This window comes from Trachypithecus francoisi, unplaced genomic scaffold, assembly GCF_009764315.1.
Source record: "Trachypithecus francoisi isolate TF-2019V2 unplaced genomic scaffold, Tfra_2.0 Lachesis_group6, whole genome shotgun sequence".
Classification (NCBI taxonomy): domain Eukaryota; kingdom Metazoa; phylum Chordata; class Mammalia; order Primates; family Cercopithecidae; genus Trachypithecus; species Trachypithecus francoisi.
Window position 1 is genome coordinate 101653458 of NW_022681471.1, and position 26446 is coordinate 101679903.

The 26446-nt window shown below is 35.2% G+C and overlaps 1 protein-coding gene across 1 annotated transcript in view; it reads right to left on the bottom strand.

Annotated features, from left to right (window-relative positions):
• Positions 1-26446, bottom strand: part of CFAP47 (cilia and flagella associated protein 47) — a 480485-nt gene that overhangs the window by 220226 nt on the left and 233813 nt on the right. The window contains 3 exon segments of the mRNA XM_033201412.1: positions 6037-6114; positions 20091-20179; positions 21855-22005. Of these exon segments, the coding sequence (XP_033057303.1) occupies positions 6037-6114; positions 20091-20179; positions 21855-22005 (318 nt within the window).

Genomic DNA, 26446 nt, shown 5'->3' on the forward strand with positions numbered 1-26446 from the left:
TATTCTTCAAAGTGCAATTGCCTTCATGAGAACCAAAGAGCCTGATAACATTTTTAAACGTTAGGAAATCCTAATCTAGAATAGGATCATGAAAGATAACTACCATACTTGGCCTTCAATTCACTCTGCTTTCTTTAGAGACTAGCTACTATAGACTGAATGTGCTTCCCCCACCCTGATCCCCTCAATTCATTTGTTGAAATCTTAATCCCCAGTTTCATGGTATAAGAGGTTGGGTCTTTGAGAGGTGAAGACTTCTCAAAGATCAGAAAAGTGGAGTCTTCATGGATGAGATAAGTGCCCTTATAAAAAAGAATCCAGAAAGCTCCCTCACCCCTTCTGCCATGTGAGGATGCAGCAAGAAGACTGTCATCTATGAACCAGGAATGTGGCCCTTACCAGACACCGAATCTGCCAGTACCTTTATCTTGGACTCTCCAGCCTCCAGAACTGTGCAAAATAAATATTTGTTGTTTAAGCCCCTCAATCTATAGTATTTTGTTATAGTACCCTAACAGACTAAGACACTTGCCCAATTCTAATTGTTCCTAATTATTCAGTATAGTAAAAAGAAATATTTTAAAATCACGAGTCTCCAGAATCCAGCTTTTTTTTTTTGAGACAGAGTTTTGCTCTTGTTGCCCAGGCTAGCCATGGTACAACCGTGGCTCATTGCAACCTCCGCCTCCCAGGTTCAAGCAATTCTCCTGCCTCAGCCTCCCAAGTAGCTGGGATTACAGGCATGAGCCACCACGCTTGGCTAATTTTGTATTTTTAGTAGAGAGAGGGTTTCACCATGTTGGTCAGGCTGTTCTCGAACTCCCAACCTCAGGTAATCTGCCCACCCAGGCCTCCCAAAGTGCTGGGATTACAGGTGTGAGCCACTGCACCCGGTCTTTTGTTTTGTTTTGTTTCAAACAAGAATCAAGATCCAGAAAATATCTCTATCAGGGCCTTCTTTCATTTTTGGTTGCAATTCTGAGCCAAGCTCTTCTGAGACATAGAGATTAATGATGAAGCCCTAAGCTTATGGAGCATATAGTCTACAACAAAACATAGGTTTGTGAGAACTACTTTCAAAGCAGAATGATAAACACTTTATTACCTTTTCAACATTAATTCCTATGCTCCTCTATTGACCTTGCAGTTTATATGTCTTTTATTTCCCCTTGCATGCGCCTCTCCACTGCTTCTGGAATTCCCTCCACCCATGTTCCTATGCTCATAGGAAGTTCTCCTCCTTCTCTAGATTCTGGCCATGAAAATCTTACTCATATTTCAGATCACGATTTGTTTATAATAAGAGAAAACACCAAAATACTTCTTTTAAAATGTCTTCTCTTCCATGAAATTCTCCATAATATCTAGATAGCAATATTCTTAAGCAATCAGATCATAGAATATTTTTTTCATCTAGTAATAACAAATACTTTCTTCCCTGTAAAACTTCCTCCACTGGCAGGGATTTTTGTTTTCTGCTTGGTGACTGGTTCCTCGAGGGCCAGACATGTGACTTATTTATCTTTATGCTTTTCCAGTGCCTGAGTTGTCACTTAATAAAAATTTGTTGAATGATTAAATAACTCAATACTGCTGGAAAAAAAAAAACACAGCAGGTCTTATAACCATTAGAAATAATTGACAAAGTACTCATTTCTGAGCCCAGCTGTTCCATTCATTAATTTCAAGGTTTGGCTAAAATCAGTTGCCTACACTGATACTTTCCTGAAAATTCCTTTGGGTTTCATTAGAATAAGAACTTACTAAATGCTCTCATTATGCTCATGGATCATGTCCCCACAAGTAAAATGCGTGATGAATATAAAGTTTTATCATTCATGTGGTTCCAAATGGTTATTTTATAATATATGTATCTGGTTGCTTACAAAGAGCAGCTCATGGAGGCTTTTTAAATAGAAGAGTCTATAATTATTTTAAAGCCAGTTTAACAATGCTTACTATTTCATACTTTACTACTCACTTAAGAAGACAAAATGTATTATTTGGAGAGATATTAGCTGATGTGAACCTGAGGTGGAGTATCGGTTAGTAACATAGGCTAGGTCATGCTGCAATAACATACAACCTCATATATCAATGGATTAGCACAATAGTTTATTTCTTGCTAATGCTACATGTCTATCAAGGTGGAGGGTACACTCAGGGATCCTTGGTGAAGGAGGCTCCTTTCTTCTTTATTTTTACCTTTTTGAATAGGGTCTCACTCTGTCACCTAGGCTGGAGTGCAGTGGTGCAATCTCATCTCACTGCAACCTCTGCCACTCAGGCATAAATGATTCTCATGCCTCAGCCTACCAAGTAGCTGGGATGACAGGCACCCGCCACTATGTTCAGCTAATTTTTGTATTTTTAGTAGAGACAGGGTTTCACCATGTTGCCCAGGCTGGTCTTGAACTCCTGAGCTCAAGTGATCCGTCCACCTCGGCCTCCCAAAGTGCTGGGATTACAGGCGTGAGCCACATGCCTGACCAGGAGGCTCCTTTCTATATGTGTTTCAATAATAGTTATGGCAAGAGAAGGGAACATGAAACATTTCTCACAGGTTCTTAAAGCTACCAATTGGAAATAACATACAGCACTTCTCCTCACATATCACTGGCCAAATAGGCTATATGTTGACACATAAATTCCACATTGGTGGAGAAGTGCGATATTACCATGTGCCTAAGTAGAGGAAAACAGGAACATTTGAGAAAACCTCTTTTAAAAATTCAGTTCATTCATGGAGTTTTTTAAAAACATTTTCTTGCTTTACTTGCTACCATGCTGATTAAACATAGAGATTAGACTAGGATTTTATTGAGACCATATATCATAGAGGCACTACTGTGGACTTTCATTCTGGTCATGATTTAAAATACATGTTATTAAATTTCAGTTTGTATATGGAAATCTCTTGAAGACAAACAATAAAAAGCTTTTAAAAGTAATGTGTAACACTACTAAGTATTATTTTATTAAGACATATTTAAAGATAGAAATGCCTCATTATGCCAAAGAAGCCAGATTGATGAAATATTAGATTATTTTGTGCTACTTGGGGATAAAAATCTTTGTGTCCCTTCATGGTGGAGACTTGGTTAACTACCCCAATAATCATTTTCCTTTTTTCCTCACTGACAAAAACCTAATTTTATTTAGATGTGTATGGAGAAAGGAGGTTTCCCAGTCTTTCTTCCAGCCAGTTTGGTCATTTAATTAAAATCTGGCCAATGAGCTACAAACAGAAGTGCTGTGTGGTATTTCTGGAAAACTTCCCTAATAGAAAAAGGGCACACTTTTATCCTTGTGCATCTTCCTTTCCATTGCCTAAGAAGTGGATTTGATTGTCGGAGCTCTGGGTAATTTAGCTGATCCCTCAGAAACGGAATACAGACTTTCGTGCTACATGATCTAGAGTCTGAAGGTGTTACACAGGATGCAGGCAGAATTCCAGATGAAGGAGCCATCGTAACTTCTTCTCTTTAGAATTGTCAGAAAAACAACTTTTTGTGGGAACTTAAGACTACTTTATCTCAATTCCACATACGGATTTGGGCCTCAGCCATCATCTCATGCCAGTCCCTAAATGATAAACCAACAGCCTGCACTAATTGACAAGCCCTCTTCCTTGAGAAACTTTGTGGCTTTTGCCTTTATAAGAATTGCTCTTGCCTTTGATTTAGGAGACAGTCTTCACAGGGGTACACGTGAGTAAATCCTCAGTATTTTAAATGTATGACTCTGAGTTATCCTTGGAGAGTTAATCTGCATGAGCCTGACTGCTCTATTTGGGATCAATGTTCTCTCTGACCCAACACTCAATGTCTCAGCATCTTTAAGTTTTTATTGGCTGTTGTTGTTTTGTTTTGTTTTTCATCACAGAAAGGCTTGAGAGAAGAACTAAGGAAGTGTAGCATTATAAATAAAATGTATGACACTAATGAGAAAGAATGATCAATAATGCTTGGGACCATGACAGACACACTTCTTAAGCTATATTCATGCTAAATTGGTAATTACTTGGGATGAGTACTTCCAAGGTTTCCTTTCCTAGAAAAATTAAATCATAAATGCTTTTATAATTGTTTGTTCTATTTTCTTTTTGATTTGGGGAGCATACCACAGAAAAGAAAATCTTACTTGTAGCTTTAGATTCCATGGCTTCAATAATCCCAGAACTCTGGATCTAATCAAACTCATTCCAGAATATTATATTAAAAAAAGTGATAAATTTGAGATACAGAAATCATATTTTGTATTCCAAATCCTGAAAGTATACTCAATTTTTCTCTTCATTACACTGATTCAATTTTGTGTTATTTATACTCACAGATACCTACAGTGTCACTTCAAGATCGGACTCTAATTTACCATATGATACTATAAATTTTATACAGTTAATGTGAAGAAGTTATTTCAAGTCCATTCAGGCAAAATCTACAATCACAAAGCAGCCACTTAATCAAGAAGAATCAAGGGGCTGAAAAGATAAAAATCTAGAGAGAACTGTTTACAGAAGTGTTTTTAGCAATACTTCAGTAAAACTGGAATTTCATATCTACAACGAATTAACATAAAATACCTACAATCCTCTTATTCTTTTGGTATCTTTAACGCTACCTTATAGTTCAATACATCAATTCATATTTTATTGTTCACTAAAGCAAAATATGAAAGTAAGACTTCAAAAGCCCTAGGTAAGCATTACACTGGCATTTAATAAAACAAATTCAGTGAGACAAAAATGGTCTCTTCTTGAAAACTTTTCTCACAGAATAACCATTGAAGGAATCAAACATCTCATAATGTATGCAGCCCATATAATCTCCCAAAAGTGTTAAGTTAAACACAAATCATTTTTGAAAAAAAAAATAAAAGACCTGTACTCATTTTAATCTTAGCAAGATCTGCACAAGCACTTTAATGGTTTCTGATGACACTGGGAATTCCTGTCATTTAAATTGTCAAATTCTTGCCTCTTGATATATTTTTGGATCTAAAAGGATGATATTGATGCTGTCAAGCACTATACAAAGACAAACAAGGGTGTTAAACTAAAAACATAGTAGTAATGATCAACATAGGCATGCATTTCATTAATAGACACCTACATTATTTTCCCTCTACCTAACTGTCTTCAATGTGATAACATTGTTCTTCAGTGTACTTAAATTTATATAGTGATTCTATAGTGTAAAACAGAGGAACAACATAAAACAATCAATTTTTTAAAAATCCTGTTTCTTTATTCAGCAAATGTCTTTATAAACTAAATATAGCCCTCATAAAGTAGGTAGAACAAGTTTAAACACTGTCAATCCTCATTATCCATGAATTCCGTATTTGCAAATCCACCTATTTCCTAAAATGTATTTGTAACCCCAAAATCTATACTTGTAGTGCTTTCATGGTGTTAAAGGACACGCACAGAGTGGTGAAAAGTTCTTGTCACTGGTTGCACCAATTCGCAGCTGAGGTCAAACAAGGTGACAAGGGGCCTTCTTATTTCAATCCTTATACAAGTATAGAGATGAGAAGAGGTAGAGACAACAGTGGGCAGTGCAGAGTAATGCAAGACACTCAGGCCTAGTGGACAGGGTTTGAATACCTTCTCTGATGCCTTTTATTGGGGCAGTGTCGGGAAAGTCATCTGACACTTCTGAACCTTGTTTTCATTTTGTAAAAAAAAGAAAATAGAATCTTCCATGATGGGTTATTTTTAGAATTTACTATTATAATCTGTATGATCATATGTGTTTCTTCTTGGAATAATGGTTCAGTATTCACAAATATAGCTGTAGCAATTTCATAGAACATAACTACCACAAATCATGAAAATCTACTATATTTAATCAAGTTCATATTATTCAGTTTTTATGCACATGAATCTAGTAATATATGAGTGTGAATTAGGTAAATAAAACATTTTGAATAAACGAAAACTATTGTGTAATTATATAACTAGTTTCCTTGACCACTTATTTCTCAAAACTTTTTCTCAGATACTTATGAGTACAAAATATAGACACTTACTCATGTTTTGGGTATTGCCTGGATTCAGTTAACTTTGATGGCGAAGAGACAAATGTTGAGGATTCCACCAAAATAACACTGGAATAAATGAAGAAATAATTATTTTTAATTTATTGCAACAAAATTCAGATATGTGATAAATTTTTTCCCATCATTCATAAAATATCCTTAGAATCAGAATAAACTACAGTTTAAAAAATCCACGTGCTTTCATTCTGCAACTCAGAAGATATATGTTAGAAAGAAGGGAAAGATCAGGAATGGAAATATGTGAAACATAGTATCTTTTTATATGGAATGGCAGCACTGAATTCTCGTAGCAAGGACATTTAGAAGATAAGTGACTGGTCAAATTATATTCCAGAAACAAAGAGGAAATACCACACTGGTCTTACACATCACCAGAGCTGTACACGTTTCATAATTTCTTTTTTTGTTTGTTTTTGAGATGGAGTCTCACTCTGTCACCCAGGCTGGAGTGCAGTGGCCAGATCTCCGCTCACTGCAAGCTCCGCTGCCTTCCGGGTTCACGCCATTCTCCTGCCTCAGCCTCCCTAGAAGCTGGGACTACAGGCGCCTGCCACAACGTCTGGCTAATTTTTTTGTATTTTTAGTAGAGACGGGGTTTCACCGTGTTCGCCAGGATGGTCTCGATCTCCTGAACTCATGATCTGCCCGCCTTGGCCTCCCAAAGTGCTGGGATTACAGGCATGAGCCACCGCGCCCAGCCACGTTTCATAATTTCTAAACCTATTTTGATGAAAGAAAAATGTTTCTTTCAGGAGTGGACATGAGATGTGGGTAGCTAGTCAGTCAGTACATTAATAATTATGCCATCTTCTGAAATTACACAGCAACGGAAAGTCTTCCTATACGACAATGCTCATATATTCAAGAAACGGTTATAGAGACATTTGTTTCTTACTTGTAGGACATGAGGTTCTGGAAACACAAAAATTTTTGCCCTAGGCTGCTCACATCATAGGGTAAGAATAGTATATAAATGATGCTCTAGCAGTAAATTAAAGATGTCATGGAAATTCATGTCGTGAATGGCTAATTCTACGTTCAGAAGTGAACAGATTGTGTCAAATATTGTTAAGAATAAAATATCTAAACTTGATTTATCAAAAGAAACCCCTTTTATTATATAACAGTTATTGAGATCCCCAAATCCTAGCTTTTTGAGAAAAACTAGGCTAGCAATAAATAAAAAGTTTTAGTCTTGATAATACACACACACACAAACACACACGTCTGCACGTGTATATAAACTAAAATGCAACACTTTCCTATATCCTAAAACTTATTATTTTTCTTATTCTATTTTTTCTTTAGTCAAACTTTTATTTTTTATTTTATTATTTTAAAAATGTTCAACTTTTATTTTATATTCAGAATTCATGTGCAGGGTTGGCATATTGCATGATGCTGAGGTTTGGCATATAATTGATTTCATTACCCAGATAGTGAGCGTAGTACCCAATAGGTATTATTGTAGTCCTTGCCTCCTCCATCTCTCTTCCCTCTAGTAGTTGCCAGTGTCTACTGTTCCCCTCTCTATGTCCATGTGTACCCAATGTTTGGCTCCCACTTATAAATGAGGACATGAGGTAATTGGTTTTCAGTTTCTGCACCAATTCTCTTAGGATGATGGCCTCTAGTTGCTTTCATGTTGCTGCAAAGAACATGATCTCCTTCATTTTTATGGCTGCAGAGTATTCCATGGTGCATATGTACCACGTTTTCTTTATCCAATCCACCATTGATGGGCACCTAGGTTGATTCCATGTCTTTCCTACTGTGAATAGTGCTGCAATGAACATATGAGTGCATCTGTATTTCTGGTAGAATGATTTGTTGATCGTTGGGTATATATCCACTATTGGGATTGCTGGATCAAACGGTAACTCTATTTTAAGTTCTTTGAGAAATCTCCAAACTGCTTTCCACAGTGGTTGAACTAATGCCAACATCAGATTCTGTCCTATTGTTTTAAATTGATATTTCTGATGCTTTCATATAAGAATTGTAAAGAATTATGTGAATATTAAATACTAAAAATGTTTAAACAGATGAAATTAAATGTAGTAAAATGTAAATTGTTAACTTTGTGAAACATCTGTCTGACTACCAGATTCACCTATATTATTACTAAGATACAATTAGGCAAATATATAAAGAAGAATTCCTCTCCAGAGAGTAATTTAAATTTAAAGTCAGCTACTAAATTCTCATCTAAATTTCATAAAATTATGAGGCAGAAGAATATTCCAACATTATTTATGTTTCTATACATCCAAGGTAACTAATTGGAGAAATTTATTTTGGTGATAACCTGTTCTGGCTAAAAAGTAGTCACAAGGATCATTGAATTGACACACAAATAAAATGACTAGCCCAACATAATAAATATCATATTTTATACACAGTGCATATACCATTTTGAGTTAAAATAGCAATCTACATGTGTCTGAATCATCCCTGCTTAAATACAAAGAACATGTTTTCTTAAAATATATATAAATATTAACTGCAAAAACACAATATGAACTACCTGTTAAATGAAAAAAGAATAATCCTACTTGATAACTGCAGTTTCTAAATCAGCAGCTCTCACACTTCAATCTGCATAATAATTACTTAAATTTTGTTCAAAATGCAGATTTCCAAAGTTCTACCTATATGAATTCTAAGCAGGTCTGGAATGGGTTCCAGAAATCTTTATTTAAAACAAGTTCTTAAGATGCTTTTAATATAGTTCACTCATTTATTATAATTATAATTATAATAATTATTATTTTTTGAGACGGAGTCTCACTCTGTCACCCAGGCTGGAGTGTAATGGCATGATCTTGGCTCACTGCAACCTCAGTCTCCCGAGTTCAAGCAATTCTTCCACCTCAGCCTCCCGAGTAACTGGGATTACAGGCGCATTCCACCATGCCCAGCTAATTTTTTTGAATTTTTGTAGAGACTGGGTTTCACCATGTTGGCCAGGCTGGTCTTGAACTCCTGACCTCGTGATCCATCTGCCTTGGCCTCCCAAAGTGCTGGGATTACACGCATGAGCCACCACGCCTGGCCTCACCCATTTATTAAACTTTGAAACCTGCTGACCTAGAACAACATGATTCTAATATTAATATAAAAACAAATCTTCTGGAGATGTTATTAAATGCAAATTCTGACTCAATTGGATTGAAGTGGGCCTGAAATTTTGTCTTTCTAGCAAGCTCCCAGGTGATGTTGGTGCTACTGATCCAAGGATAACACTTTGAGAAGCAAGAGCCTAAGCTAAAACATAAAATATTTTTCAAATTATAAAACTAGACAACCAATGAAAGAAAGGCAGAGAATTACAACATTAGAACCATCATACATTTATCCCTCTATATAAGCAACAAAAAACACTGGTAAGAGTTGTGAAAATTAACTTTTTCAGAACACTGGTAAATACAGAAAGGCATGCAACAATCTCAGGAGTAGTGTTTATCCAAGATAAACTGCCAAACTTTGGCAAGAACAGTGGAGTTTGTTGCATTGTAACTTGTGTGTTGTAACTCCCATCCTCCTTTTGACAGCTCTGCAGCAGGCTTGCACCCAAGGAAGTTGTAAAAATCTGTAGCTTACAACATGAAGGAGGGAAAGACTGACATTGGACTTCTTCAAAAAAGTCTTATTCCTGAGCATTGTTATGATCTAACCTGTCTTGCTGCTTCCTGGAAAATTTCAAGCCTTAATTTGTAACGTATTTGTTTTTATTTGACCTGACTTAAGGGAGAACACCTATCACACCAGGATGTTTGCTGAAATAAATCCACAGCAATTATGTGTGAGATTGCTACAGAAGTTGGGTCAAACAAAAGCCTGATGAAACATGAGAAGAACATATGGGGGAAAATATGTCCATGTATTGGATTAAACTAACTTGCCTGATCCCCAAAATATGTCACAGATCCTGCATATGGGATACAATGATGTGTCACCGAATAGACAATATCAATTAAAGATACAGAAATGATACAAAAGAACCAATTAGAAATTCTAGAATTGAAAAATAACATCCCTGAAACTAAAAATTACTAGAGGGGCTCAACAGCAGGTTTGGTATGGCAAAAGAAAAAAAAAAGCAGTGCATTTAAAATATGTCAACTGATATTATTTATTTTGAGGAACAGGAAGAAAAAATAATAAAGAAAAATAACAGAGATCCAGATGCCTGTGGGACACCAACATAACTCTAATGGGAATTTCCAAAAGACAAGAGAGAGAGAGAAAGAGGAAAAAAACATTTTAAAAATAAAGACTGAATACTTCTAAAATTTGATGAAAAGCATTAATTTACACATCTAAGAAGCACAAAGAACACTTTGTAGGATAAACTCAAGGCAATCCACATATAGATAATAATAATTAAACAGTTGAAAGGCTAAGATACAGACAATCTTGTAAGTAGCAATACAAAATTGACTCAGTGCCTACAGTGGCTCCTTAATATGATTAACAGCTAACTTTCCATCTGAAATGCTGGAAGACAGAAGACAATAGGATTATGTATTCAGTACACTGCAAGAAATAGAGTTGATGAAGTACAATGTATAAAGAAAAAACTCTCCTTCAAAAAAATAATAAAAAAAAAAAAAAAGAAGAAAACAAAAAAACTGTCCTTCAAAAATGAAGGAGAAAAGATATTCCAAAGTAAACAAAACCTAAAACAAATCATTACTAGCAGAACTGTGGCACAACAAATATTCCAGCTGAGATAAAAGGACACAAGAAATTAATCAAAACCACATGAGGTAATAAAAGGCATGAAGAAAGGTGACTACAATGGTAAATATATATTTAAAAACAAGCTATAAATTTTTGTTTCAACTCTTCATATTGCCTTTCTCATTTAAAATAAACTAGAGTAGGACAATAAATATAAAACTGCTCTATGGGCTTATAATGCATTAAGATGAAATTGGTATAATAACACTAGGGAAAGGCTAGGAAAAAGAGATACATTGCAGATACAAAGTTTCTGAATTATATTGAAATTCAGTTAGTATTAGTCTGAGTTAGAGTGTTTTATATTAGATGCTGATTGTAATCCTCAGGGTAACTATTAAGAAAACAATTAGAAAATCATAAACTAAAAGAAACTAAAAGGAAATAAAATGGTATACAAAATAACTGTTAAAAAACTCAGGCAGTAACAGATAAACAGATGAACAAAGGCAGTAGTGATATATAAAGGAAATATAAAAGTGACAGACAAATTCTACTAGATTACAGATTGAGTTATATGTAACAGACTGAACACTTCAATCAAACAGGAAAGACTGACAAGATGGATAAAGAAAGAGAGAAACATTGGGTTCAAAAACACAAACCAATTGGGATTAAAAAGATTTAAAAAGGAATACCATGAAAATAGTAATAAAAAAGGAGCTGGAGTGGCTATCTTAATAACAGATAAAATAATATTTAAGACAAACATTAAGTCTGACACCACGAGAGATCCTTGGACTCTCACCCCAAGAAAATGAGTAAAAACAAAACAAACAAACAAAGAAACCCCCCAAAAAAAACACTTTGAAATTCTCTGGAGATGGTTCAAAGGGCATACAACAAATTAAGAAAAATCTTTAAACAAAATCAACTAAAATATAATAAGAAAACCAGTACTCTGTAGAATTTGAACCAAGAACTCTATCTCCTTCTTCCTTTCAAGCTCAACAGAAAAGAAACTTTGTTTCAGACTGTTTTTGCCAAGAACATAGGGCTCTTCCTTCCCCTGGCTCCCATTTGGAGGCCGATGTTTCTGGGAGGCATGGGACATCAATATTTATTTTCACCTCAGTGCATGTTGCTGAGGCTAGGTCTGGGTAAGTGCAGTTGAGAGACAGTGAGAAGCTCCTTTCTTCTACCCAGCATCCACTCATGGACCGAAGCTCTCACATGAGTGTGGCACTGCTGAAAATACTGAAACGCCAGTGGCCCTTTCCCAGTTTGTAAGGTGGTAGTTCCATACTGAGAGAAGCAAGTGAAAAAATCCAGAGGCTATTTTGCCCCCTTGCCCGCCTAGCACTCAGCTCTGAAAATGGAGGGTTTGTTGAAGAAAAAGTGCACCATTGTCCCCATCTCCAGCTCTAGAGTCATGGATCAGATATTTTCCCTGAGGAGAGAAGCAGGCTTTAAAATGAATAGCTCCTAATCGCTTCCCAAAGTACTGATTTCATTTTCAATAATGTGTGGAGAAATTCAAGTGAAAGTGTGCTCTCAGAAACATTGCCAGTTGTGGTGAAATACACCTGGATGGAGACTGGTAGATCAACAAAGATACAAGCTAAACTATAGGCCTGATAGTTTGCTGGAGAAGGAGACTGCTAGAAGTCCTCCTGGAGTCAGAAAAAATCTCAAACAATGATTTATAGAACTGTTTTCTCAAAGAGGTCTGAAGTTGACTGAATTAGCTTGAAGAGTAATTTATCCAACCCTGTTGCGGGAAGTCACGGACCCTGAATGGAGGGAGCGGCTGAAGCCATGGCAGAAGAACATAAATTGTGAAGATTTCATGGACATTTATTAGTTCCCCAAATTAATACTTTTATAATTTCTTATGCCTGTCTTTACTGAAATCTCTGAACATAAATTGTGAAGATTTCATGGACATTGATCACTTCCCCAATCAATACTCTTGTGATTTCCTATGCCTGTCTTTAATCTCTTAATCCCATCATCATTGTAAGCTGCAGATGTATGTTGCCTCAGGACCCTGTGATGATTGCATTAACTGCACAAATTGTTTAAACAATACGAAATCTGGGCACCTTGAAAAAAGAACAGGATAACAGTGATATTCAGGGAACAAGGGAGATAATCATTAGGTTTGGCTGCCTGAGAGCTCAGCAGAACAGAGCCATATTTCTTTTCTTTCAAAAGCAAATAGGAGAAACATAGCTGAATTCTTTTTCTCAGCAAGGGACAGCCCTGAGAAAGAGAATGCATTCTAGGGGTAGGTCTCTGAAACGGCCGCTCTGGGAATGTCTGTTTTATGGTTGTAGATAAGGGATGAAATAAGCCCAGTCTCCTGTAGTGCTCCCATGCTTATTAGGATGAGGAAATTCCCACCTAATAAATTTTGGTCAGACCAGTTGTCTGCTCTCAAACCCTGTCTCCTGATAAGATGTTATCAATGAAAATGCGTGTCCACAACTTCATTAGCATTTTTAGTTTTGCCCTGGTCCTATGATCTCACCCTGCCTCCATTTGTCTTGTGATATTTTATTACCTTGTGAAGCATGTGATCTCTGTGACCCATACCCTATTCGTACACTCCCTCCCCTTTTGAAAATCACTAATAAAAACTTGCTGGTTTTGCGGCTTGGGGGGCATCATGGAACCTGTCGACATGTGATGTCTCCCCCGGACACTCAGCTTTAAAATTCTTGCTTTTGTACTCTTTCCCTTTATTTCTCAGACTTGCTGACACTTAGGGAAAATAGAAAAGGACCCATGTTGAAACAATGGAGGCAGGTTCCCCCGATACATCCCCACTCCATGCAGGGAATTTAACAGAAGGGTGTGGTCAGGAAAACACACAGAGAGCCCTGCCAAAACCACTGTAATCCCAGGGTAATTGTGGGCATACCAAAGACTGTGGCCTTTGACAAGCAACATCAGAGCCTTAACACTATGTGTGTGTAGTTTTGAGCAGGGGAAGATAGACATTACCAAAATAACCCAGCCAGTCAGTAAAAAAATTAGAAGTGCAAATAGCATTAGCAAACCTGGGGCAGACAGAACCCGTATCTAGAATTGGCATAATATATTGTCTACAATGTCTACCCTATTTCATAAACATTATGAAACACATGAAAAAAAAAAAGAAGAAGAAAAGTAACAGAGAGTAGAAACTGCCTGTTAGAGTAACTCAGGTATCAGATTGAGCAGAATCAAATTTAAAATAGCCATTATAAATATCTTCAAAGAACTAAGGAAAGCATAATTAAAGAAGTAAAGGAAAGCATGATGACAATGTGACATCGAATAGAGAATATCAACAAATAAACTGAAATTATTAAAAAAAGAAACAAATGGAAATTTTGGAGATGGAAGCTACAATAAGAGAGAGAAAAATTCACTCAAGGGCTTAATAGTAGATTTGAACTGGGGAAGAAAGAACTAACAAACTTGAAGATTGGTAGACATTACACATTCTGAAGAACAGAGAAAGAAATGAAAAAAAAAAGTAAATAGAATCTGACATATGTATGGTAGGCACACCATTAAGTACAACATGTGGGCAATGAAATTACCCACAAAAAAAAGGAGAGAGGAAAAATAGGAGAAAAATGTTCAAAAAATGAAGTGGGTGAGATGAAAGCTGGATTGGGTCACAGAAATTATTCTATATGGTAGCACCAATCCATGCAAACAAATGAAGAGAAATGGAAATACTAAATAGGAAGGTTAAAATATAAAAATTATAGATATATACTTGCTCTTTGTTATGGGCTGAATTTTGTCCCCTCAAACTTCATATTTTGAAGACCTAACCCTGGTATCTCCGAATGTGACTGTATTTGGAGAAAGAGCCTTTAAACAGATAATTAAGTTAAGACCCTCAGGGTGGGTCCTAATCTAATCTGAATTATGTCCTTGTAAGAAGAAGGAAATTTGAAAACACAAAGATACATCAGGGATACACATTCACAGAAAAAAAGACCACATGAGAAGACAACCATTTGTAAGCCAAGAAGAAAAGTTTCAGAAGAAAGTAAAAATGACAGCATTTTAATCTTGGACTTCTAACTGCCAGAACTCTGAGAACATAAATTTCTGTAATTTATTCCATCTGATCTGTGGTGTTTTGTTATGGAAACCCTAGCAAACCAATACACTTTCTCCTAGCTTTCTCAAAGTCATACAAATTATATAAAATAACAATTATAGCAATATATTGTTGGGTGTGTAATATTGATGTAATATGTATGACAATAACACCAGGAAAAGAAGAGAAAGGAATAGAGCTATATAAGAGTAACACTTTGTGAATCTTACTGGAATTAAGCTAGTATATATCTGAAGTTGATTATGATAAGTAAAAATGTCTATGCTAAACTCCAGTGCAATCATTAAGAAAACAAATTCAAAAATATATTGAAAAAGCCATTAGAAATTAAAATCCTGCATTGAAAAATATACACTATTATTAAAAAAAAGAAGTCATGGACTAATAGAGAAACAAACAAAAAGACATACAATATAGCAAACTAAATGGAAATTGGCAAAAGTAAAACCAACTGTGTCAATAATAACAAATTTGCGAATTGATTAAATAATGCAATCAAAAGCAGTGATGAATTTAATATATACATACAATACAATATTATTCTGACTAAAAAAAAGAGGAGTCTTGCATCTGTAACAACGTGGATGAACCTGGAGGACATTATGCTAAGTGAAATAAGTCAGTCACAGAATTACAAATATGCATAATTCCATTGATACGAAGTGTTTATACTAGTCAAACTCATAGAAGCGAAGAAAGCCATCATGACTGACAGTAGCTATGGGTTTAGGGAAATGGAGAGTTGTTCAATGGGTATAAAGTTTCAACTGTAATATTAGATGAATAAGTTCTAGACATCGACTATAAAATATTGTGCCAATAGTTAACAATATCATACACTTCAAAATATAAGAGGGTAGATATCATGCTCAGTGTTTTTACCAAAAAGCAAACCAACCAACCAACCAGAAAACAAAGGGACACAAGAGAACTCTGGGAGGAAATTTCTGTTCCTTTGATTATGGTAATGGTATCATGGGTGTTTGCACATGTTTAAATTCATCAAAATGTACACAGTAAATACCTGCAGTTCTGTCATATCAATGTTATCTTAATTAAGCTGTTAAAACAAAACAAGTCCAGGCATGGTGGCTCACGCCTGTAATCCCAGCACTTTGGGAGGCCAAGGCGGGTGGATCATGAGGTCAGGAGATGGAGACCATCCTGGCTAACTCAGTGAAACCCCGTCTCTACTAAAAACACAAAAAATTAGCCAGATGTGGTGGCGGGTGTCTGTAGTCCCAGCTACTCAGGAGGCTGAGGCAGGAGAATGGTGTGAACCCGGGAGGCAGAGCTTGCAGTGAGCTGAGATCGTGCCACTGCACTCCAACCTGGGCAACAGAGTGAGACTCCGTCTCAACAACAACAACAACAACAACAAAAACAAGAACAAGAACAAAACAAAACCCCCAAATCTGACCATATGCTATATAAAGGAGACAGACTTTAGACTGACAGATAAAAATAGATTGAAAGTAAAAGGACGAAAAATTATATATCATACATACAACCACAAGAATGTTGAAGTAGCTATACTAATAGAAGACATGATAGAATTTAAAACAAAAATTGTAACTATAGATAGAGACATTTTATATGAACAATCAGGAAGAAAAAATTACTATAAATATACATTCACTGAATTTTAGAGCACCAAAAGACAGAAAGTAAAACTGACATAAGTGAAGGGAGAAATGAAGAGATCAACATTAATAGTTCGATAGTTAAATACTGCCCTTTTAATTATGAATGGAAAAATTTAGGCAGAAAATCTACAAGAAAATATAAGTCTTATACAATACTATAAACCAAGTAAAATTAAGAGACACCTATAGAACAATTTACTCAACAACAGCAAAATACAGATTCTTTTTATGAGCATTTCACAGTATGGACCTTATGCCATAAAACAAACCTTGATAAATTTAAAATGATTTAAATAATACAAAGTATGCTCTCTAACGTAAATGGAATAAAATTCGTGACAGAAAAGTTGAAAATTAACAAACATGGGGAAATTAAACAACACACTTCCAAATAACTGGTGGGTTAGCAAGAAATCAAAAACAAATTAAAAATATTTTAAGATTGCTGGACATGGTGGCTGATACCTGTAATCCCAGCACTTTGGGAGGCCAAGGTGGGTGGATCACCTGAGGTCAAGAGTTCGAGACCAGCCTGGCCAATATGGTGAAACCCCGTCTCTACTACAAATACAAAAATTTGCTGGGTGTGGTGGTGGGTGCCTGTAATCCCATCAACTTGGGAGGCTGAGGCAGGAGAATCACTTGAACCTGGGAGGCGGAGGTTGCAGTGAGCTGAGATCGCACCATTGCACTTCAGCCTGGGGGCAAGAGCAAAACTCTGTCTCAATAATAATATAATGATTTAAGATTAATGAAAATAAAAATAACATATTCCAAAACATATGAGATGAAGCTCAAGCAGTCCGTAGAGATAAATATGTAGATAAAAATGCCTCTATTTAAAACATCTCATTTAAATTTTCACCTTAAGAAGCGAGAAAAAAAGGCATCTAAACACAAAGCAAATAGAAGGAAATCAGTAATATCCAAAAAAAATTTAGTGCAGAAATGAAATAGAGGACAGAAAAACAATAGAGAACACCAAGGAAAGCAGAAGGAATTTTTTGAAAAGATCAATGAAATGACAAATTATTACCTGGACTGATCAAGAATATAAACAAGAAGAATTAAATGACTAAAATAAGGGATAGAAGGAGGAACATCACTATTAACCTTTCAGAAATTAAAAAAGATTATAAGGGAATACTCTGAAAGCCTCTGTGCCAGCAAATTAGATGACTTAGAAGAAATGCAAAAATTTCTGGAATAAAATAGCAAAACTGATTTGAGAAGAAATAGAAAATCTGAACAGGCTCATAACGAAGAGATGGAATTAGTAATGATATAAACTTCCACAAAGCAAAGCTCAGAACCAGGTTGCTTCACCTGTGAATTATATCAAACATTCAAATAATTAATACCAGTCAATCACAAACTTTTCCAGACAACAGAGTAGAAGGTAACATTTCAGAAATAATTCTATAAGGTTAATATTAATCATACAAAAACAGACAAATCACTGAAAAAGGCAATTACACTATTAAATATTATAATTACACAGGAAAAATCCTCAACAAAACACTGTACTAGCAAACTAAACCTTATAAAATACAAAATCAAAAAACTAGCATTATAGAGCATGAAATAGCGGTGTTTTGCAAAAGAAGACTGGGGGAATCACCAATCTGGGAGCGAGGCGTGGAAATCAACAACCTGGACAGCTAATCCTGTCTCTGTTAAATATAGACTGGATTGCCTTATTTGTTCAAAGTAATGTGAAATTTTGATAAGACATGATCAGTTCTTGCCACTTATGCATACAATATTGGGGAATATGTGGGGATTTTTTATTTTATTTTAAAGTATGTTTAATATGAGACTGCTAATAATAACCAATTCAATCATTTGTAATATTAAAAACTCGGTCACTTGTTATATTGGTTATAACTTAAAAATAGTTCCTATATTAATTAATTGGTCAAATTCCTTCTTATTCAATCTATTTTATTATGTTAAAACTTCAAATATAATATATGCCTCTTGCACAATATTGATTTTACACATTTTGAGATTGGTTTTATATTTTTGAGTTTATTTGCCCATTGCCTAAGGTTGCAGGACATATTCATATAAGGAAGGATATATTTAAAATCACTTGATTAACAATTTTGCTTCCTATCAAACCACAAACCCCTCACAAGCATTAACCATTTTAATTAAATCTGAGATAAAACATAAAGACATGCTAAAATATTACTGTTATTTGAGAAATACGTATCTGTAATATTCTCCCAATTTCTGGAATATCCAGATTTTCTTTCTGCTTTAACGCTAGAATGTAAGACTAAATTTGTTTGATCCTGTTTTTCTCTGAGGAACTGCAGTCAGTCATTTGGCCTACTTACGGGCATACTTTAGTACTGTGTTAACACACCTCATATTCTAAAATTTTGTGTTCCTTATACTCCAATGTATCACTTTAATAAAATTGCACTCAATCATATTCTCTCTCACATGCACTGGAGAACCAGGTATTTACAAATCACTGTTTCAAAACGATATTTTTTTTAACAAAATGACCAAAATTACTAGTAAGAAATTACCAAAATCCTTTACATACAGTGGTTAAAAGAACTAGAAATTATCAATAGTAAAATAATAAGCATATGATAACTTCCAGTTTCAATATAAGTATCATAAGAATCTGATACCTAAAGCTGGAAAAAACAGAGTTCCTAGTTTAATCAGCACAGAAGGTATCACCTTCCATCTTCTTCCTCAATGTGGTGTACATTTCCAGGAAGTTACTTTTCTATTGTGTCTTTAAATCATACTTGAAAATTTTATTGTCTTTTCATCACAAATATGTATTTTTGTTATTATTGTTAAATCTTAAGGTGAATACATGCACATTGATTGTGCAGTGTAAATTAGTTATGATGCTCTAAGTAAAAATGTTTTTTCTGCTTAAATCTATTTTAATTTTGGACATGTACAGAATAAAATTAGAAGTAAAAAGTCTATTAACTATATATATTTTTTAAAAATTGAAAGAACACTGAATTTCAACAAACAACTTGCAGACAAAACTCATAAATTTAGTATGATCATTTCAGTAAAATTGATTCACTTTCATTAGTTGTTTAAGTTTCTCCGATGGTGCTTAGAAGTTTATAGGAATGTGAACACATATAATTTCTGCTCGAAATGGTTCATGTTGAAAGGATTAAGAAAATTGCGGCCAGGTGCAGTGGTTCACGCCTGTAATCCCAGCACTTTGGGAGGCTGAGGTGGGTGGATCATGAGGTCAAGAGATAGAGACCATCCTGGCCAACATGGTGAAACCCCATCTCTACTAAAAATACAAAAATTAGCTGGGTGTGGTGGCGGGCACCTGTAGTGCCAGCTACTCGGGAGGCTGAGGCAGGAGAATTGCTTGACCTGGAAGGTGGAGGTTGCAGTGAGCCAAGATGGCATCACTGCACTGCAGCCTGACCACAGAGCAAGACTCCGTCTCAAAAAAAAAAAAAAAAGAAAAGAAAAAGAAAGAAAGAAAATTACATATGTCTCTTTAGAGTGAAGATAGCTAATTGTAATAAATTTACACCAAAACAATAACTTACTTGAAGTCCCCAGCAGTATGGAAGGAGTTTTTCACATTCACAGTGAATTCATGAAATTGATAACATGGGCTTTCACATTTTATAATGTCCTAAAGTAAAAAAATAAAATCTTACCACATGATAATAACAAAAAATGAAGTTTCTGAATTATAAAATATAATCTTAAAAATCTATAAACCATCCATTTAATATTACACTGACAATAATTCCAACTATCAAAAGAAATTCCATGGAGAAAAACTTTCTAGGTATTCTACAGTTTCAGAAAGATTATTTTATTGTTTTATTTTACTTTGTTTTTATTATCTAATCTGCTTCCCAGTGAGTTAAGACCATATAGGGGCAGATGGGGAAGTAAACAGTTGCACGTCTACCCTAGAACCACCAATGACAGGCTAAGCCCAGCCATATCTCTTAGCCACATGTGACAAAACAATGTCTTGTTTCAGATAATTTGTGTGAGAGGGTTGGGAAACGTACATGTTCATTATTCAGGAGGAAATAAGATCACACATAGGAAGTGCCAAATGCCCACTTTCTGTTCTGAGCATCACTGTCTCAAAAGGCAGTCTGTCCATATGAGCATCTCAGTGTCCTCCCCAACAACGGGCCATCACTCAACCATCCTACAATCATTTTCTCTACTTACCACTCTTGCCCTGCACACCTAAATTCTTTTTTTTTTTTTTTTTTATTATACTTTAAGTTCTAGGGTACATGTGCATAACGTGCAGGTTTGTTACATATGTATACTTGTGCCATGTTGGTGTGCTGCACCCATCAACTCGTCAGCACCCATCAATTCATCATTTATATCATGTATAACTCCCCAATGCAATCCCTCCCTCCTCCCCCCTCCCCATGATAGGCCCCAGTGTGTGATGTTCCCCTTCCCGAGTCCAAGTGATCTCATTGTTCAGTTCCCACCTATGAGTGAGAACATGCGGTGTTTGGTTTTCTCTTCTTGTGATAGTTTGCTAAGAATGATGGTTTCCAGCTGCATCCATGTCCCTACAAAGGACGCAAACTCATCCTTTTTGATGGCTGCATAGTATTCCATGGTGTATATGTGCCACATTTTCTTAATCCAGTCTGTCACAGATGGACATTTGGGTTGATTCCAAGTCTTTGCTATTGTGAATAGTGCCGCATTAAACATACGTGTGCATGTGTCTTTGTAGTAGAATAATTTATAATCCTTTGGGTATATACCCAGTAGTGGGATGGCTGGGTCATATGCACACCTAAATTCTTTATAATCCATTTGGAAATCTAATGAATTTACTTATTCTGTACCATACATCCATGGTAGAAATGAATATTTAGAAGAGATAATGTCTCTTCTAAAAAGTCAATCATCATAATGTCGCAACCATTTCATAAAGATTTAAAAATCTCTCTTCCCCACCCTTTGAAACAGAAACACTTAGAACTCTATCTGGAACATCGTCATCTCTCAATAAATGCCAGCATTAGCCTTATCTTTATAATAGATTTGATCCACAGGACACACAAGATAAACTGATGAAAGTTCCTGCCAGAGTACAGGAAAGTCCTTTTTTACTGCATAAACTATCAACCCTTAGTCTAGCAAAAACACAGACACAGGCCCAGAACTGCTTTAACTTAAATCACAAGTATCCATGGCACAGGGATGACTCAAGAAACAGCTGCCTAAAGATAAAACGTAGAACAATAACCATGCTTTTGATACTCCATGGTCTGATAAGAGAAGCAGAGGCATAGTAGGTAAAATTTACTTACAATGGCTTTAAAATCGAGGACTTTGCCTTTAAGAGCAAAAGTCATCGTAATTCCTCTTACTGCATTCTTGGGTTTTGAAATTAATAGTAGTGAAGCTTCAGCAGGACGAAGAAAGCGACTGGTGAATTTCAGAGTGACATTAATTTCGTTTCTATTTAGTGAAAGATAAAAGAGAAAATGTTTTAACAAAAAAGACAGCTTACAAGCACTTATTTAATGTAGACCATGTGTCTAGTGCCTACATCCCCCTGCAAGGTACTCACTTCAGCTGCAGTTCTCAAGAAGCCTACAACCTAGTTATTGTCATTGGTTAAGCTATCGTAATATATTTTGTAAAACCTGAAGTTAACTTTCAAATATATAATCTCTCAAATAAAGGATTTTCTAACAGCAAGCTACAGAAAACCATTCTGTGCTACTGTTTAGGCAAATACTTTGTCATGTCACTGGTCTCTGGTAACAAGGGGAAATGTTAAGAAAGTAAGAATTCAAAAAATGCATCAAGTCATTATTGAAAATAACATTCAAAACTCATAACCAAATCATGGCAGATAATAATAGCGTTTAATTAATTACAGAAAGGAATAAGGAAAATATTTTCACCTTCCTTAATGTTCAATCTGGCAGTCTAAGACATAGCATAATGGTGATTTGGAGGAGATTCCATTCACCAGTCTGTAGGAACACGACTGCAGCATCGTACCCAGCAACCTTGCATGAGTCCACATAGGCCCCATATGCACTATAAAAATGCAGCTGATAAAAGTCTTGGCAGAAACCCCATGATCCTCCTGCAATTATAAGAGCATGGAGGGTCATGAATTGCTGCTCTGGGAACATTTCTCACTTGCCTCCCTAAATTTCCTTGAGAGACTGTCACCAGACAGTTTATCATTGCTTCCTGGATCGTGATGAGGTATGAGACTTGCTTCCTTACTCCTTTTAGGGTAGAGTTACAGGCCATGAAGTTTAATGACAGCATGAATTTGGATCCTCAGCAAGAGGGTGTCTCCATCCATGAGGCAGTGATCTGACCCGTTTTATTTTGATATTGCCCTGTACAAGGGACATGTGAATCTGGTACCTTTGATTACTCATGCTTTCACTGTTTAAATAAGTAATACACTCTAAATTAAACAATGGACTCTCTATTTTGTTATTGGATCAATCTTTCAGTCTTGCCTTGCCTTGATACAGCTGTAGGGGGAAATTTTATCTTTGCTTTTCCTCTGGTTTTCAGTATGGTTATCATTATACATCCTATAACATTTATTCTTTTGTATCAACTACTACCTATAATCTTTGCTTAGAATACACATATTTAAGAATGGATAAGGGAATAGATTCCCTTGGTGTCAAACATTGATCCAACTGCGCCAGAACTTTTGTGCAGTTGCTGTTGAATGGGTGAGACTAGGAAGAAACAAGGAGTGAGATGAATAAGGGGCTTTCAAAAGCAATAGAAATGTTCTCAAAATAGTTTTGTAGGGAAAATTACAGCTCACATCTTGCAGGAGTGGGGGTTATTTTAATTTAGGTATGTGTCCTCAACAATTTCAGTTTTGTGCAAAAGGACTCTTATGAAAACTCATGGGCATGAATTTAACTGAGAACAAAGAACATTTGACCTTGAGGTTTTTTTCTGGGTATACAGGCTCAAATTATTTATTGAGATAACAGTGAGTGATTTAGAGTATTTCCAGTTATTCTAAAGTACATCACTATATAAGATCATTTATCCATTAATTCATTCATGCAATTGATATTTTTAGATAACTTATAATGTTCCAGGCACTCTTTTAGGTTTCTGAGATACAGTAACTAGAAAAAAAAGCAAACAAACAAACAAGAAAACACTATTCCTGCTCCCTGGGATAGTACATATGGTAGGACATGGCCAACATTCTACCATCACAAAATAAATGTGAAAATTACAAATTATATAGGTGCTGTGAGAGCATATAATGGGGAGTGTGATATAGTCTGAAAGGTCAGAGAAAGTGATATATTAGGTGGAATGTGAAGGATGAGAATGAGTTAACTAGATTGAACAGGGGATGAAAGAAGGCATCCAAGGCCTCTGGTATGTGGAATTAAAATGTGTTTGAATAACTAATCAAAGGCCAGTAATGCTAAATCTTAGCAAGCAATAGGGGTGATGATGCAAGATACAGCCAACAGTAAGCTGTGAAATCATAGTGACTGTCACAAATGTGAAAGTGTACTTTGGACCATGTTAAGCATATTCAATCTATATCCAAATGTTGAGATGGGAAGCTGTTGAAATATTTTAAGCACCTTTTAAAATTTCTGTTAAAGGTTTAAATTTCTGTTAAAAATTAGCTGTCATTCTAATACAGGGGTTAGATTTCAGACAGGATTTTTAGGAGTCTATGGTGGCAGTCTAGTATAAAGATGATGTTACATTAAATCGGGGTGGAATAGGTGAAGAAGGGAAAAGATACAAGGTTTATGACACAATTGGTAAAATCAATAGGATCTGGTAATGGATTGGATCTCCATGGAAGCTGATGAAAAGAGAAGCATTCAAGAATGACCATCAGCTAAAGAACATGCATTTAATGAAGGATTTTATGAACCTATACTTAAGTCTTATGAAATACATTTCAAAATAGAGTATTCTTTTATGAGATAAATAGTTGGTTCAATGAACAACCTTCTCTTAAGTATAGGTAATTATTTTTTAAATTTTGTAGTTATATTGAAGCATGTAAATGACCAGCATTCTTTTCTGAATTTGTTAGAAACTTCAGAATCAAATGTGTAGTCTATTTCAAGTAAGTTTCCTAAGTCTCCAGGCATTTCTATCATAACTATAGGCTTCATTTTAATTATTTTACCTTTTATTTTCTTTTTGCTCCAATTGCCTTTCCCTGATATTTTTTTAAAAACCTCCTTGATATTACATATACATTGTAAGCTACTTCAATTTAGCCTTTGGAATAGATGGAGAATAAATATACAACACATCAATGTCAGTGCACATATGGCTCAGTGAAAATAATGAGAAAAAAAAAGACTGGCTTTCTAAATTTATACTTTCACTTTTATGACAATCACTCTATGGTTATAGCTAAATTTAGTCATAAAGTTAGATGCAGAAATAAATATGTTTGTTTATATGCTGGTGTAGCTGCTTAACATTTTCTATATAAATAACATGTCTGATAATTTAAATCCATAGCTGGCAGAAAGAGACATTATTAACTGTGATCTAGACAGCATCTAACAAAGAATGTGGCACACATAGATATATAATTATATAATATCTTATAATGATAAAATTACTCATTTTTTGTTTAGGAAAACAAAATATTTTCTGAGTCGTATTTGTAAAAACCAAATCCTATGAAATTATTTAGCCTAGCTAAAGAGAGCCACCTAAAATAACAGCTACCTAAAATAATTTTATTTCAAGCCTATAAAATAAAATGCATTTAGATAATTTAGTAGTTGTTTTTTATATGTATTCAGAATTAAGCATTACTTCTTCTGGGAAACTTTCCTTGGTTTCCTCAAGCATGGGCAGGCACTTCTTTTTTCAGTTTTCATCTAGTTCTATATGCACATAATAAATAAAATAATTATTTAATTATTTCTTCATTATGTATTTGCTTGCTTGGCATTGTGATAGATTGTAAGCATTTGTGAGTAGTGTTGACATATTTTAATTTTTGAGTCACCAGTACTCCAACTCGAGGCAGTCATCCTTATTAATCGCTTCCTATAAGTTCCATTATGGTACAAGGTGTTTTGCCTACATAATCACATTTATTACTGACAGCACTGTGGGTAAATAGTCTTATCCACATTTTTCAAATAAGGAAACTGAGGCTGGATCATAGAGCCTGTACATGTCAAGACTGAAACACAACTTTTAATCGTTAATGATATGAGAGGAGTTCTAAACCACAATGGCATCTGAAACCCAGATTCATCATTCATTTTCCTAAGAAAAATCTCATGAAAATTGTAATAAAGAGATTTTCAAAACACAGCTGGTTAGAGGAAACCATCACCACATAAAGGGCAAGATGGGGTTCAGACAACCCTACTCCCTTCAATGCCATTATAAAATGTCAGACAATTGGGCATAAAAGCAGTATGTTTTTTTCACACTAATGTGAAGCCTACCAGTTGACATACCTGTGCACATACAGTTAAGAAATTCACTTTTCTATTGCCATGTTATTACATATGAATGAATAACCATGTGTCAGGAGGCATTTGAGCAAATCTTTTAACAGGGAACACTAAGATCAAGGTAAATAAAGCAAGTGACTTTAGAGAAAATTCAGGGATAGATGAGAACATAAAAGTCAGAGACAATTATGAAGATATGGTACCTCAATTTAAGAAGAGGATGTCACGAGATAGAAATAGCCAGAGAACAAGCGCTCTTAGCAATTTATATATATATATATATATATAAATTAATATATATATGAACCAGAACTCAGACCCTTGCCAGACACTGAATCTGCTAGCACTTGGATCCCTTGGACTTCTCAGACTCCAGAACTATGAGAAATAAATTTCTGTTGTCTTTAAGCTACCTATTTTATGTTTTA